This window comes from Convolutriloba macropyga, chromosome 8, assembly GCF_964194025.1.
Source record: "Convolutriloba macropyga chromosome 8, txConMacr16.3, whole genome shotgun sequence".
In the NCBI taxonomy this organism is placed as follows: domain Eukaryota; kingdom Metazoa; phylum Xenacoelomorpha; order Acoela; family Convolutidae; genus Convolutriloba; species Convolutriloba macropyga.
In genome coordinates, this window is record NC_134475.1 from 23,347,795 (window position 1) to 23,365,156 (window position 17,362).

General features: G+C 36.8%; 1 protein-coding gene across 1 annotated transcript in view; it reads right to left on the reverse strand.

The window, feature by feature from the left end:
- LOC142344019 (uncharacterized) overlaps nt 1–17,362 on the reverse strand; it is a 60,578-nt gene that overhangs the window by 16,317 nt on the left and 26,899 nt on the right. The window contains exons 5-9 of the mRNA XM_075395464.1: nt 12,032–12,415; nt 11,317–11,578; nt 10,642–10,910; nt 2,037–2,360; nt 1,437–1,553 (exon numbers count right to left, since the gene is read on the reverse strand). Coding sequence (XP_075251579.1) covers nt 1,437–1,553; nt 2,037–2,360; nt 10,642–10,910; nt 11,317–11,578; nt 12,032–12,415 — 1,356 coding nt within the window. The remainder of the gene's footprint in view (nt 1–1,436; nt 1,554–2,036; nt 2,361–10,641; nt 10,911–11,316; nt 11,579–12,031; nt 12,416–17,362) is intronic.

The following is a 17,362-nucleotide window of genomic DNA, read 5'->3' on the forward strand; positions in this document are numbered from 1 at the left end:
GCGCGTGCTCTTTTCAATGGTCAGTAGCATTTTAATAGTCCAGTCAAAAGAAATTCATCGGTCGAGCACGGTCTTTTCATTGGTCGAGCAAAATTCATTTCATAATCTGCTTTTTTGCAAATTGGAGAAATTCGTTTCTTAATACACAGTTGGAAAACTGCCAAAACACTAAAGAAATTTTGCGATTCTTCAGATAAAGCAGAAATTGCAACTGGAATAAACTGCCACAATAATTGTTTGAATAAAATTAGATATCTTAATTGTAGTGGTCTTAGCCATGGTATCAAAAATTGGTATTAAAAATTAGCCATGGTATCAAAAATTAGCCAAGAATTAGCTAAAGATCAAAAAAAGGCCATAACGAAAATGTGGCGTTATTCAGTTGATGAATATTTTTGATAAATTGGTGGTCTTTCTGCATCGCAAAAGATGAAGGAGCATACATGTTGACAACCAAATAAGCAAAAGTGAGCAATTAAATTCCACGTAAAATTTCGTGGTAGATACGCAGACCTATAAAAAGACTTTGCTCAACTAATGATTTGACAATAGCTCAACCCAATTTTTGTAATTCATTATTTCGTGTCGAACAAAAGCCGAACAGAACATAAATGAGTTGTGTTAAAGTCCAGCGTGGTTAATATGAGTCCAGCTGAACTTTTCAATTCGAGAGGCAAAAATTTGGGTTAAGGTAGGGTCCATATGCAGAAAACTGGGTCAAGGTAAAATTCAGATGCAGAAAATTGGACAAAGGAAAAATCTAGAAACAAAAAAATTTGGGTCGAGCTAAAGCCGAGATGAAAATTCAAACTGAAGTCCTTTAATATCAATTTTTGATCCTTTCATAAGGATTTTCCTCAGTCGATGCCTAAGCCTGGGTATTTACATCTAATTTTGATTTGGTTGTTAACTGCTCCAACTATGTAAAGAATCAATATCGGAATAAATTGTAGCAGAGTTAACAAATTTGTGTGCAATGACAGGGAGTGGAACTAGTATGCGCAGAATAGCGGGTTACTGTTCTAAATTTTATTGTTTGGCGATTGTGTGAACTAAACAGTGTTTGGAGTTTCAGACTGACCACGATAGCCGGGTACATTAGACTCAGTAGTGAGATATGCATTATAAATGACACCATTCAAATGGCAACCTATTTTTAGTACAGCTCTCGCATTAAATCCATGAAATCGTCTATGATAATTGTATGGTTATCAAGAAATTAAATATGAATCTAGCATAATAAAAACAAACAATGCGAAAACCAAGATCTCTTTGATTTTCTTTCACGAACGAGAAAAAGTTGAATACACAATGCATATCGTTATTTTACATTTTTGAAGGCTTTGATTTGAGACAAAACTCGTCCATTCTTTCATCATAACCATTTTTTTCTGCCTCTAATGGTTGTTTTCTTATTAAAAGTAAAAAAAACTGACTAGTGTAGAGTTTCTCAGTTCTTCGGTTTGTTCTGTCAACAGCAGTTCTCTCTCTTGCCACACTCTCACTCACTCTCTTCTCACTTGTGTCCAGTCCACTTGATTCAGGACCCCAGTCTGAACAAAATTGAAACATTTTAGCATTTAATGGTAAAGCTGTAAACATTAATTTGGCGTTTCATACTTTTTCTTACGCTTTTTAGCTTTTTAATCACATGTCCATGTCTTTTTTGTTTTTAGCCGTAGTGGTTTCCGTGGTTGAGGCTTTATGTATTTAGGTCATGTTCGCCGAAATGTCTACTATTATAGCCTAACATTGGAAGCTATATGTGATTTTAAAATCAACAGCAAGGAAATATTTTTGTAATTTGAATTAAGAAGAGCGTATACTGCCATGTGAACGGTTTTCGTGCTAAGATACCTGATAAACTTAGTCAAAAAGTATAATACTTCATGCACATTGTGAAGCACATTCTTTCTACGAGACGTGTCATGCATACACCCTAAATCTACAAAAGATGATAGAGTAGGAAATTGAATGTAGTTTTTTTATGTATGCTCAGCTCTGATTTGTTTTTGTTTTCAATTGATCATCACTACCATCTGTAGGTTGCTCCAGTCCCTTTGCCGCGTGTGAACTGAACAGTCCCCGGTCCCATTGCGGACGTCTAACAGCTCCTACCCCTCCCACTCCCACTCCCACGTCTTGAATGTACGGGTCTGCGTCTGTAGCAGCGTTATTGTTGTTATGGTCAACGCTTCTTTTGTAGTTACTGTAGTTTGTGTTGTGAATTGAGTAGAGTGAATAACTTCTGCGGTGTTCCGAACGAGGGCTGAAGTCACTTCCAATTAGCAAACTGGCCCCAGGAGTGTTGGGAATTGAAGAGCGAGATGAGAGAACATCTTTTCGATTTGGTCTGGATTCTGAAACAAAACAGATGGAATAACAATGACCTGTCAAATATTCAAAATAAAACACTGACATTTTTGAACCCCTTCTGTGATCAGTTTCAAAGTTAAAAAGGCCTCATTTTTTGCGGCCACGTGAATAAGTAGCAAAAAATGTAGTGCATGAAAATCTCCAAATTTTTTCGCTTTTTGGGAATTTCATGACAGAAGTATTTCATCAATACTTCACTTCAATATTGGCACATGGAAAACATTTCAATCAACATATTCGTCTATGAGAAAATTAAAGAAAATTAGCTATTAGATAATTTTGATCCATTTTCAAAGTGGCAAAAAAATCGCGCTTGTAAAAAGCAATATTTTAATTTTCCAAAAAATCCAGTAAAACTGCAAATTTGTGCAATTATGCAAAAAGGCATAAAACCTCAAATGACAGAACTTTTGCAGACGATACAGAGATGAGAGGACTGGCAACAAATTGGCGGCAATTAAGGTTTTGTTTTTATCAACCATAATTGAACATCTAGCGATGTAGTTCTTCTTGCAGATTATATGACCATTTTTCATCAGGTCAAAACTCAGAAAGAAAAAACTCTTTTTGAAGTCAATCTTTTGTAATAAGAGTGAGGGTGTCAGGTTAACAAACTTATTTTGAAACCAAAAAAATGTAAACGTTTTTCTTTTGGGAGAACATTCAACTCCTCTAAAATCTGCTGGAGAGGAGAATTTATTGATACAATTGATTACTTTTCATATTTAGGGGTCACTGAAGTAAAAATCCATTCAGACGTCTTGTTGATTGGGTCTGTCACAAATCAGCAAAGTTCAATGGAATCAAGTATCAAACGCGAAAAACCAGTTATTCAATACAGACTTCTCGTGTATAGCAACTGCTCAAAAATTCAAGTGAGAAAAGAGCAGCGCAAAAACGCATTGGTTGAACCATATTTTGTTGTCAGAAAGCCAAAACTAACAGAGACACTATGGAGACACTACGATTTTTTAGCTGTACAATGTCTGATCATCTTACAAATAACCCGTGAAACCATACAACAAATAGGTAACAAATCTCTTTTCAAATTTTCAGTTGAACAAAACAAAAGCAAGTGTCAGCAAAACAAGATAATAGAAAATTTGATGAACATTTTTGCCGATTGTTGGGTTATGAGTTTTCGCAAGCGGAAAAAAAACGTTTTTAACTAAGTAGAAAAATTAATTTCTCAAAATGAGAGAATAACAAGAATGATATTTTACAGTAGAATTTAGAGATTTACAGGAGAGATTTGATAATTAGATCAAGATGATGATTTGATTTTGGGGATAAAAAAAGGCTCAAAAATCAGCTGTATATACACCCACTATCAGTGCGCGAAAGTCAAGATACAAAACTAATCTTAGCATCATGATTTACAGTGGGGGTCGCAAGGTTTACCCAATATGGTTTGCTTCTGCAAGTTTCCCAGAAATCATTTGCCGGGGGTACCATAGATGGTATGTATTTACACTTTTCAAAGAATTCGTTCACATTTCCGGTGATATTATGATCATTCAATACATACTGGGAAGATTTTACATCAAATAATCTCACTATATTTTTAGTTATCTAGATTCACCAATTTTAACCGAATATTGATTCTAAGCACCATTTCTTGACGTTTCATTTATATAAATTCTGTGATCAAAATCAGTTTGCTCTTTTCTTTGTAATCTGGTAAGTTAAACTTTCTTTCTAATTCTCACTAAGTTCAAGACCATAGTTTGATCGATATTCTAACACCCCCACTCAGACTTGAGCTGATTGCGTAGAGTTTGTTCCCATCAAAACAGTTCTGAAAGTTTCTATATTCGATACGGGTAAAGATTTCGGGAAGGGTTCGGCTGCCATTTTGTCAGTAGGAACGTAATGAAATGAAATAGTCCCATCTTCTGTCTTGTCCCGAATGAAGTGAAATTTTGTCTCAATGTCTTGGCTCCTCTTGTGCATGACTGGTTTTTGGCACAGTTTGATGCAACTCTGCTTGTCCCCTCCAATTGCTATTGGATGTTTCTGTTTGATGCCAAAATCCCCCAGAAGTTGTTTCAGACAAAATGCTTCTCGAACTGCTGCTGCCATGCCCTGATATTCTGCTTCTGATGAAGAAAGAACAAATGTGGCCTGCTTCTTGACAGCCCAGCTGAGTGCTGCGCCACGTCCGTTGAGCATGAAGTAGTAGCCCGTCGTTGATTTTCTGTCGTTCACGTCACCAGACCAGTCTTCATCACTTTCCCCCACTAAATCATAACTAGTTTCTTTTGTGTAAGTAAGTTTTAAACTTTTTGAACCTTGAAGATGTCAAGGAAGTCGTTTTCCGCACATCCAGTGTTGATTGGCAGGTGCATTTATTTGTCTGGACAGAATGTTGACTGTGAACATGACGTCTGGCTTCGTCTATTTTGCCAAATACAGAAGTGATCCAACCAAGCTTCTGTAGACCCACAGACCCAGTTCTTAGTCACCGTTCTGTGCTGTCTGAAGTTTCAAATTCAAACCAGCTGGCGTTCCTGGGGGTTTGCATTGATCTATTTGAAACCGCTCAAGCATTGTTTCCGTGTAGCGTTATTGGGCGACGTTATTGGTGGCTTTGCCCTCTTCTCCTCTGATTTTTAAACCCAGAAACCAGTGTAATCTTCCGTTGTCTTCCGTGTGAAAAGTTGCCTTCAGTGCCTATTTGACATCGGAGATCACTGTCATTTTTCTTGATGCTACTATGATGTCGTCAACCCAGACCAAGATGTGACCCTCTGTCTCTGCTCTTGCGAACAAGCAATGGTCATTCCTGCTTCTGGTGAAACTTTTTCTGGTGTCTCAGTAGGAAGTTTGCCAGTTCCTCATACCAGTTGTTAGCTGCCTGTTCCAAACCATAAATTGAATTATTAAGTCGGCATACTAACTTCTCTCCATCTGATCCTGGTTTTACAATTTCCTGTGGTTGTTCCAGATACACTTCTTTTTATTGGTGAGTGCAGGAAAACCGCCGTGACATCAAACTGGTGCCTCACATGGCCCTGCTTCGCTGATAGTTAACGTAGAATCCTGAACTTCTCTGGCTTACAGACAGGCGCAAAAGTCTCAAAGTAGACTAGTCCTTCCACCTGTTTGAAACCTTTTGCAACATAGCGAGCTTTGTATTTGTCCACTTGAACACTGGGTCCCAATTTCACTTTGTAGACTCATTTGCCCTGTATGACGTCCCTGTCTGTAGGTGGTCTCACTAGGTTCCAAGTCTCGTTGTCCTGGGGTGCCTTTACCTTGTCCTTCATTGCCCGGTGCCACTGGTCACAATCGTCACCATGTTTGGCTTCGTAGACTGTTTTGTTTTCCACCTTGTCAACCTCGGTCACAACAAGATGGGCCCTGACTTCTCCAACGAAATGCGCAGCGTTCCTTGCTCGTTTCCCTCGTCTGGGCTCTGCCCTGTCCGCCTGCTCCAGTGCCTCTTCAGAGAAGCCAACTGTCTCTGACTGTGAGAAGTCTTCTGTGTCACTGTCTTCCAGTGACTCCGAGTCTCTGAGACTCCCTCTTGTTGCAGTACATTCTTCATCTAGTGCTGTTTCCTCAACATCCGAGGCATCTAGTCTCGGTGTCATTTCTTTAGAGTTCACGCTCTCTGCGTCATGCCACTCCTCCTTTATTGCAGTAGATGTGCCCTGCTCCTGTTTGTCTCCATCGTCCTGATGACCATCATCTGGGTGCCAGATCCCCAGTTGCTGTGACCCCTCATCTAGTAGGTCGGGCGTCTCTGTGTTGACATGGATTGAGCCCACTTCGGACTCCTTGATGATCACATCTCGAACTGCCACCACTTTTCGTGTGTTGGGTACATTCACCAGGGATCTGTTGTCTCCTTCAGTGTAACCCACAAACTTTCCTTCCAGTGCGTGCCGTGGTTTCAATTTTGCTGATATCTCTGTCCCTCTTCCTCATGAAGACTGTGCGACCACAAATAGATAATTTACTAATTCAAAGCTTAGGTTTTATACCTCGCATCAACTCTGCTGGGCATTTTTCTTCTCCTTGTCTAACAACCAAGTTACGGATTCTTGTTGTGTGGAGAATTGCTGCTCGCCACATCATCTTGGGAAGACCCGAGTTTAATGAGCAAGCATCTTGCCATCTCCAGCAGTGTCCTGTTGCAGCTTTCAGCTAACCCTTTCTGTTGTGGCGTCTCTGGTATGGTCTCTTCCTGTACAATGCCTGTATCTAAACAGTACATCATGAACTGCTCTGCGAGAAACTCATTCGCATTGTCTTGTCTCAGCTTCTTGGGCGTCCCCACACTGAGAGCAAACTTCATCAGGCTGGCTAGTGCTTCACTCTTTGTCTCAAGCAATTACATAAACACAAACTTCGTGTACTGATATGCAAGCACAATGCAGAAATTGAACCCTGACAAGTACTCTGAAAAGTACCATCACGTCTGTGAACACTCTCTCCAGCTTCTCTTTGGCTTGGGTCTCTGCCACTCTTGGTACTGGAGTCTTTGTAATCTTGGCCAATGCGCACAGATTGCATACATCATAGAGTTCCCACAGTGTCTCTGGTGCATTCCTGGCCACATTTGCTTGATTCAAATGACCCAATTGTCTGTGCCACCTCCTTGCACTGTCAAGTTTCACGCCATTAGAACTCATCTTGAATTCTAGAACGCTGCAGGGTAAGTAAAACAAATTATTTTCTTGTGTTAGTTTTACCCGAGTTCCCTTCTGGCGTTTCATGCACCTATTTCTTTTCTCGAAAGTGAAGCGATGTCCCCACTCCGTGTTTCTTGAGAATGATAAGAGGTTTGAAGAATAGTCCGGCACACAGAAAAAATTTTTGAGTTCGCATTAGAATTCCCCTTTGATTGAGGGTATGCTGATCCTCACACAGCCTCTGCCCACCACTCTGGAGGCCTCTCCGTTGGGATATCTGACCACTGATTGAATGGGCACAAAGTCCAGGAACGTATCGATGTTCGTCACTATGTGATCTGTACAACCACTGTCCACTAGCATGCCTGCTGTCTTCCTCTGGGTAAGAGCTGCCCAGTATTCCCCGTCTGGTGAAGCCAATGTTGGACCCATTGCCTCTGACTCAAGTTTGCCTCCATGTCTCTGTCTCTTGCATGCCCTGTCTAGGTGACCTTTCTCACCACACTTGCTGCATTGTGCTATCTCCTTCCTCCTGCAGTCCCTAGCAAAGAGTCCAGAGATCCCACATAAAGAGCAGTTTCCTTTATTGGATCCCTTTTTGGAGTCACGCTTCACTGCCAGTGCCACTGAACCACTTTGTCCCTTGTGCCTCTGTGCTGTGCTCTCATGGAAGTTCTGCAGCCCTTTTCTCAACTCTGTGAAGTTCGTTGCCGGGTTAAAGTTTTCCTGTATAACAAAACTTCCATACCTCATTGGCAGACCATTGAGGACCAAGGCGTTGAAGAGGGTCTCTGAGACTTCTTACCCTGCTCCTTGTAGACTTGTGAGCGACACCTGTCCTCTGATGAAGAAGCTATCCAAATCCTCAGCATCCTCGAACTGCAGTCGAGCAAGCTGTGCCACCAAAGTCACCAATGTCGGCGTCTCCACACTCTGAAATCTCTCTTGCAAAAGCTTCCAGGCCTTTGCTCCATCTCCGATGCCGTCATCTCCCACACAGTCATGTCTCATCAGCATGGGGATTTTTGCATTTAGAGTCAGTGCCAGATGAGATGGCATCACTTATTGTTCCGTTTCTCCTTGACGTCTGCAACTTCCTTCTCATATGCATCCTTCAGCACCTTGTGGATCTTCTTTTCATCATTACTCGCCCCATTGGCTAGTGGTGCAGGCTCATTGGTTTGCTCCTCTGTCCCAAGTAGTGATTTGTAGAGTCCCATCGTCTGCATCATTGCCACAAATCTTGTGTTTCAGATTGGAAAGTACTGTGCCTTTCCTGTGTAGGTCAGCAGCTTCACATTCTGTTGATCCATTGTATTTTGAGCATGCAAAACAGTTGTGAAAAGAAAAGGTACTAAGCAGAAAAGGATTATGACTCTCAACAACAAATTAGTTTCGTTTTAGAAATCAGTTTTAAGACTTAGAAAATTGCTGGGCCCATAACCTGTTGGGTTATGGGTTTTCGCAAGCGGAATAAAAAGCTTTTTTGACTCAGTCAAAAAAATAATTTCTCAAAATGAGAGAATAACAAGAATGATATTTTACAGTAGAATTTAGAGATTTACAGGAGAGATCTGTTAATTAGATCAAGATGTTGATTTGATTTTGGGGATTAAAAAAGGCTCAAAAATCAGCTGTATATATACCCAGTATCAGTGCGCGAAAGTCAAGATACAAAACTAATCTTAGCACCAAGATTTACAGTGAGTGTCGCAAGGTTTACCCAAAATGGTGTACTTCTGCAAATTTCTCAGAAATCAGTCGCAGGGAGTACCATAGATGGTATGCTTTTACATTTTTCTAAGAATTCGTTCACTTTTCCGGGGATTTTGTAATCATTCTATACACGCTGGGAAGATTTTACATCAAATAATTTTACTTTAAAATTAGTTATCTAGATTCACCATTTTAAACCGAATATTGATTCTAAGCACCATTTCTTGACGATTCATATATATATATATATATATATATATATATATATATATATATAAATTTTGTGATCAAAAATCAGTTTGCTCTTGTCTTTGTAACCTGGTAAGTTAAACTTTCTTTCTAATTCTCACTAAGTTCAAGTCTATAGTTTGATCGATATTCTAACACCGATCTTCAACAAACTTCGTAAAGTGTTTGAGAACCAAAATACTGCACGTGTACAATTATCTCACAGAATAAGTGTCTGATTACCAAAGACTTAAGCAAACTAACAAAAAAGATCTACAGGATTATCTGTATCAAGTTTTCGCTGTATACTTAGATAACCAAAAAACTTGATTTGTTGTCTTTTTTATATTATAGTAATGATTGAATCCACATTTGCATGGTCGTGCATATTTGAGGGACCTGCAATAGGCTTTTTCGAAGGAGTTTGAACAGCTAGTTTGAAATCCTTTTGTAGTTTTCAATTTCCTATGTGCTCCATGTTTCCTTATTTTCTTTTTTTCTTCATTTATTTAGATAATATGGCACTTATCATCACTAAAAGGAATTAATTCATTCTCAAGTCCCCTTTTTTTCTAAAAAGGGGACTTGAGACTAAACTTGCAAATCAAAACTAATTGAAAATTACTGCCTTGGAGCAAAAACAGATAGGATGAAATCTCAGTTTGAAAAAAAATTCTTGTCCGTTTTGTTCATTGTTTCTCAAAACTATGAAACAAATTATTTTTTCTAATCATAGCGAGCCATTTGACAGATATGAATTAAAATCAGCATCTTTTTAGTGGTGCCGGCTTTACAATTTTGCATGGATCTTGCTCAGCGATGATCAGTGACCTGAGTTTGATGATCGCCGTCTAATTCTAAATTGGTAAGTATCAAAATGTTAGAAAATAACGCTATTTTTGATGTCTTTTTCTTATTGTATCTAAGTACGTATCGAAACTATTGTCCCCGTAAAAGTTTGGATGTCACAGTTCCTGAGGTAAAAATAACAATAATTACAAAATTTTCTGTTCTGTAAAAAATATTTGGCATTCTTTCTGGTAACTACGCGAAATGCCAATAACAACCACAAAGATCATACTGGAAAATCTCAAAAAGTCAGGTTTTAACTTGACTTCAGAAGATTTTCCGACAGTTTTTTTAACTATTTCAGCTTAACCAACAGCAAAAAAGCAGCCAGGTAACCAGGACAAAAAGGTAAATGTAAACTCAAAATCTTGCAAGATTCTTGCAAGATAGATTTTAAATCTTGCAAGAATCTTGCAAGATGGATTCAATTCTTGCAAGAATCTTGCAAGCAAAATGGAAGAACTATGCATTCCCTTGCAAGATTTCTTGCAAGATTCTTGCAAGATTTTAAATTTATCAATCACCAGGGTAACCTAGCAGTTAACAAAATATAAACTGTAGCTCATTTGTGTTGACAGAACTCAGTTTTTAGAAACAGTTTTGTTCATCATTTTTTCTTTGTCTGGCAACTAAAAATCACAGACTTTTTTAACAACTAATTATTCTACAAAAGTCATTTGAAATTTAAATGAGGAAAAATCAAGAACTCAGCAAAAAAAATTCAGCGGCTCGATCTGAATTCTGGCCGCTGTGTTTTTCTTTGTCATTTTCTGCTACTTTTATTAAGTTCTTTGTTATGATCCCGTTTATTCTACTTTTATAATTGACCAACCTTGATAAGCTTTTGAAGACACAGAACGAGCTGTCAATGATCTGCGGGTTCTTGTCACTGGACTCCCCTCTCCTTTTCCAGACACAATCAGCAGTTCATTCAACCTCCCTTCAAAGGTGTGAACAGTCTTCCTACGTTTCGTGTTTCTGGAACTCTCACGAAAAGACAAAAGAGGTCTGTGTCTGTGGAATTCCCTCTCGTCCTCTGACGACGAATCGGAATCAGAATCGGAATCGGATATTGGAATCGGGAAGCCAGTAGTGAAACGTCTGATATTGTTTTCTGTTTCCCCGTATCATAATTTTGTTTTAATTTTTCAGCTGCGAATGAAAAAACAATGAAACGAGGTTCCCAAATTTTGATATTAAAAGAACTATTCCTCGAATTAGATATCGAATGGTCTGTTCCCTATCAGACTCTTGATGCGACGTCGTTATAAGAACCTTCTAGATCTTTGAGTGTGTTTCAAGAAAGAAAGTTCATTAAAAATATTTCACGAAAAATTGTTTAGGTGTGATTTTGGTTGTTTTAAGCGATCTTATGATTCTGTCAGCATTTTAAAGATTTTTCTTGCCTTGGCAAAGTCCATCAATTTCTGTAGTTCAAAAACACGCAAAAATGTTTGCTGACAAAGGATCGACAACCTATAATGGGGAACCAGAACTGAGATTGGACCTTCTGCCTAATCGTCCAGTAGTATCAGGTCTGTCTGTTAATTTTGTCGCAAGAGAGCTACTTTTGGACCTCCGCAGTTTTAGAGACCAGCCGATTCCTTCACGTGGTGTTTGGAAAGCACTTGATGGTGTTTTTAATTGACTCAAGTCTTCAAAAATCTCTCCAAAGCTGGTTCCGACCATTTTATGGTCAGGGTGGTTCTCAAAATGAATATGTCGATTGTTATGTGGCATCAATTCAATTTGTTGAGCTTCTATGGTTTCTGTGAAAAAGTTAGAGAACATGCAAAAACTCAAGAGGAGTTATGGAAGTCTACAGGTTGAATTGAGAACTCAGAGAAACATGCACACACTAAGTTAAGTTCAAACGGAGAAGCTAAATTGATTATATCACTATAAATAAGTTCTCTACTAAGCAAAAAATTTATCAAGAATTTTCATCTAAAAAAGTGCTCCATGCAACTCACAATTACTTTCAAATAGAGATGTTAAGTTGATGTTAACACTCTAAATGAGTCTCAAAGCAAATAGGAATCGATTCTATGCCCCCCAAGCTTAGGCGTATAACTTTTGCATATAACTTGTTTTTCCATTGTAGCCTGCTATCAATTAATACATAATTTTTAAGATGGGGGCATAAAACACCAGGGGAAAAAGAAGAGATTCGAAAACTTTGTTTCATGCATATCGGCTGTTTATATTCACTCCTTTTTTACCTGAAGTGTGACTTCTGTTGAAAGTGGAATCACTTTTATTGTGATACAGTTGGATTAGGGTGCTGTGTCTGGAGGTGGCAAAGGTGGATCCTCTCCGTGGGTGGAGCGGGGGAATCCTTAAAACACCACCTTCCACTTCACCCCCTTCTTTCACCAAATTATCATTTTGTCCCTTGACTCCTGCTTGTAGACAATCCGTGATTGCCTCTCGGTTTTTGACTGGAGGCTGCTGAGCTTTTCTGACGCCCAGGAGTTGTTGTGAAGTTGGGTAACTTTCTTGGACGGGGTGCGGGGAGGGCGATAGTCCCTCGGTGTATATATAACTGGGTGAAGATGATTCGTTACCCAGGAACATTTCTCGGTTAGGAGTTGTACGGTGGATCACTAAAATATCAGTCATTTAGTGTATGTTATCCAAGTTGATATGCCAGTTCAAAATGACCTAGGATTAGACCATGTCCACGTCATCCTGCGCTCGAAGTTTTGTTTTTTTTGCAAACAATTTAAGACCTCAAACATGGGTGCATCTGCTTATAACTCCCTTATATATAGGACAGGTCAGATCCCGAATAAAACCAAATATTGTTTTTTTAATGGCGAACTTATAAAACCCGATCCAAGCTGCCGTTACCTTGGTATACAAATTTATGCAAACTTATCGTTTGGAAATCACCTGAATTCAGTTATGAGTAAAATGGCAACTGCAATTCGCGCATTGTATTTTGTGAGGATTGATCTCCCTCGAAGGGATATTTTCAAGCAAACTTTAACTACTAGAAATATACAGTAACAAAAATCGCCAAAATAACTATACAATAAATAGCTGCTATTTACCCAGGATGTATGAGAGCTGTCGTAATCATTTTAGACGCTCAATTGTTCTCCTCAAAAATTAGGTTAGTAAAACTACAAACTTCTTGGGGAACATTTGAAAACTTCAAAAGTGTAGTTTGCCACCTAAACAATCAGCAGTACTTTAGAAGAAAACAGCTCATACAGAAAAAGAAAAAGGAAAAAAAAGGAGTAACAATTCTCTGATACTGAAAAGCATTCAGTAGATGAATAACTTGTGCACGCGAATTGCACTCTAACTATAATTTTAAACGCGTTCTAAATGGTTTCCTTTCAATAAAATTTTAAAAAATACTTCGCAATAAACAAATAAACCTTCTTAATACGAAGATAGCGCTATATATAAGAAGATAAGCAAATAGAATTTCGTTTCAATTGAATTTAAATCAAGCTGAATTCACAAAGCTAATATTAAACTTATTTGACGTAAAATCAATAATTTGGTTGTTCTCACATTGACTCCCAATGGCTCTTCTGACAAGGTTAAGGGAAATAATTGGGTCTCAAAAATCTGGCATGGAATCAACAAGATGACTCATGTTCAATTTTGCGATGCACGGAAGATTCCAACATACGTCCCATGTTTGACAAAATTTTATTTTGAATATTAATTGGAAATTTTTCCGCTCTACGAACTTTCAGGTAAGTTGTTTAGATCAACTATTCTGGAGCAACCTTGTGTACTATTCTTATATACTAAAATAAGATAAGAAAGAAGAATGATCAACTTGATATTACCATACCTGATGCAAAACCTCACTCATTGTCATCAATTTTATACTATAAAACAGTTTTTCTCAAATTAATAAGTTCAGTAAGAGCTACCAATTGCGAAAAAGAATGTAGCTGAAAAATAAAAAAGAGTACTTTGCTAAACGTATCACTCCAATCACTTTTTATCTCTCTCTCTCTCTCTTTCTCTTTCTCTCTTTCTCACTAGATTATTCAAATAAACAAACGGATTCCGGAGAATTTGTTTTTGCAATCTCTTTTTACTCACTTCCAAATAACGTTACAGATTAAATAGAAGTGATCAAAAATAATTTTAGGTGTGACAAACTAAAATTTTTTGCAAGGAGTTAGTTTTTAGTTTGTCCTTACTCCGTATCCCCATTTTTTGAAAAATCTGTGCCATTTGAAAGAAACCAATGGAAAATTTTTACATTAAAAACGTTTTTTCAATAGTTAGGTGACAAACCTACGAAAAATATTAAAGTGAGAAATTTATACTTCCCTAGCTGTGAATATCTCACTTTTTGTATTTTCAAGTATTTCCAACTCAAAGTGCTAATTTCTGTATTTAAATAATTTCAATCGATTTTGTAGAAATTTAACTGAGACCAGCGGAAAAGAACGGAGAAGAGCTCAGAAATAAAAAATTTTCTCCGCCTTTCTATATTTTTCTCGATTAATTACTTTTGATTGAATTGTGGTAGATTTGTTAGTTCTTTGAAGTGCTATTCGTTCTTATTCAACCTGAACCATTAACTAACGGAAAATATGTTTTATTTCTTGAAGTAGTTTTTTTCTTTTAAAACATTTCTTTTTTAATACAAAACACACCCACTTCTTTTACTTTAAATGAAAGTGAAACAATGCGACTCGGTTATGTGCAATAATGTGCAACTGCACATAAGGTTCCGACCCCGTTCATGCACAATTTCGGCATGATCGTCTACCAAACGAGGAACATAGAAAAACCCAAATTCAAGTATTTTTTTGAAACTGGTGTATGAAAAAAATAGCCTCCAAAGCAAATAACTCAGTGGTGGAGTGAATAATGGCTCATAAGATTGATGAGATGTGCAAATATTCAGAAAGCGAGTTAAGCCGAACAGCAAAATCAAATAATAACTACAGAAATTAATTACATCAAAAACTTCATGTTCGTTTTAATTAACAAAACTTAATAACAAAGTCAAAATAGCGTCAGATAAAACTGATATTAAACAAAATAACTTTTAATTCACCATAAAATATATGACACCACTCAAGAAAAAGGCTGGGTAACAGTAAGACAATGAAGAACAAAAACAGTAAAATTGTAAAGTTCGCTTAATTTTTTTTAAAACAATTAATTTCAAGGTAATGAAATCATTAGAAATCAACTATAATACCCCATAGGTGTACAAATACCAATATTTCTATGGAAGGAATTATGAACTTCCGGCGTTCAATTTTTTATCCGGTTACAAAATAGCAACAAATAGACAACAAACAAAAAGTCAGTTAAAACTTGGCAGAAAATGCTTTCGAAACCGTGAAGCTATACTATGGCCATCAAAAAATGTTCGACTGCACTTTCTGCAAGCACCAATAAGGTATTATGTAACTTTTCTTTAATGAAGCTATGTAACAAGCAGATGAAAATGAAAAGAAATATGCAAATATGCAAAATTAAGTAACACTTTAATTCTATTTCGAAAACAATACATCCCAAGAGATGAACGCCATTAATTACAGACAGAAATAATTAAATAGGTCCATTTATTCCTCCAAAGCAAGCCCCTAAGAATTAAAATTACCCAGAATATGTCTTACGTCTACAAAAAGAACGTCAAAGAAGACAAAAATCAACAAATTAATTTACTTTTTTCCGTGTCGAAGCCAGTAAAGTCAACAAATTCTTTAAAAATTTTAGATTTTGTGGCAACAATCCCTTTTCAGACTTTCCTTTGACAACAATAATGTATAATTGGCTTGTGCTTATTGAAACTAGATAACAAAGAGACAATAAAAGGAGCAAATTTGCGAAGTTAAAAAGTGTTTTTTTTTCAATTTGTAAAACAATTGTTTTCAGAGTCATGAAAGCCATCTGCTATCTACTAATATCAGAATATCGGATCATTTATTTTTCCAAGAAAAGCCAATGAAACCAGGTCATTGTACTGGAATTTTCATACGACTAAAAAGACAAGGTAAAAAGGACAGTTAAAGACAAAATTTAAAAAATTCAATTAAATTCTTCGAGAAAGTAGTAACGAAGCCGTTAAACTCATAATCTATGTCGTCCAGGATTTTTTATCATCAATTGTGCTTTTTTTGAAAACCAATAATCTGATATACGATCTGGCAATAATGTGATAATGTGACAAAGCTAGAAAACGTGAAAAATGGGCAAATACCTAAAAATTTTAAAAATAAGTGAATTCTAGTAATATCAAAGCCAGAAAACCATAACTTAAGGCGTAAAACCTCAAAAAAGATTGAAATTGATCTCAAAAGAAAGAAAGAAGCATTCTTTCATTCCTGACATTAAGCTACAAGTTGACCAAATTAAGAGAAAAATAGAGGCCAAGTTCAATAAGTCATTATTTATTTATAAATCGAATAATTTTAAAAGTCAAAACAACCTTAAATTTTCAAGTAATCGTCTAGATACAACAATTTGGAGCTATTTAGGAATCCAATTGGACCTATCATTAGTGAGTTTTGGTTTGGAATGTTCTGTTATTTAATTAATGTAGAAGAGATCAAATTTTTATAAAAAAGACCGACTGATTACAATCTGAAATATTTTTGGATTATATCAGTCCAAGGTTGATTCATAACTATCCCTGCTAATGTTGTTTGTCCATTAGGAACACTTAATTATTCGAATGTTCTAGATTTTGAGATTTTGTTAGTTAAAAACTCAAAAATAGATGCTGCGTTCTTGATTACCAACGAATGAATTTAACAAGAAACGGTAAAATTTCAATTACATAGCACTCTCAACGAAATTTGAAGAAGAGAAAGTCCTATTTTGAGTCTTAAAAGATCGTGTTAGTGGTGTTTGCGTCTGTACTTTCGGTAAAATTAATCAAGCTGGACTAAAGAAACTTATTTTGTGCTGTTTTTCATGAAAAAAAGCTGTTTTCATGCTAAAACTTGTTGTAGCAAAAAAATCTACTACATTTTTGTTATTCTGTGCAGTCACTTATGTTTTTTCCAGAATAAACATTCTAACCTTCAATACAACACGGCAATAGTATACTTCATGAACGTATGATCCTGAACAGTGAAATTCGACAAAAGACGTTTCTGTTTTAAAAAGATAGGGAAAAATGTGGCCCAAAGAAGCTTTGCTAAGCTATCAAAAATTTTTCATGCCAGGCTTTAATTACGGAAATCTAAGCGAAGCTTTTCACATAAACATGAAAAGCAAATGATTTCTGTTTCCCAAAACAAACTTATACATACACCCCTCCCTTCAATTACTCTGGTCATAAGAAATTGTTTGCTTTCACGCAAGTAAACAATTAAGCACAGTGGACTTTACTTTATAAAACTTTTCTGATAAACAATAAGATGCGAGGATGAATATAATTGCCATCCACGCTAAGGTCATTTCTGATTCAATCTAACACAAAAATTATTTGTATGAACTTTCATTGTCCATTCAGAATCGAAATCAATCTTTGTATTACTCTCGGGACCAAATTTTGGCCAATTTATAAAAGCTGAGGCAAAAAAAATCATTTTTTTTAAAAAAAAATT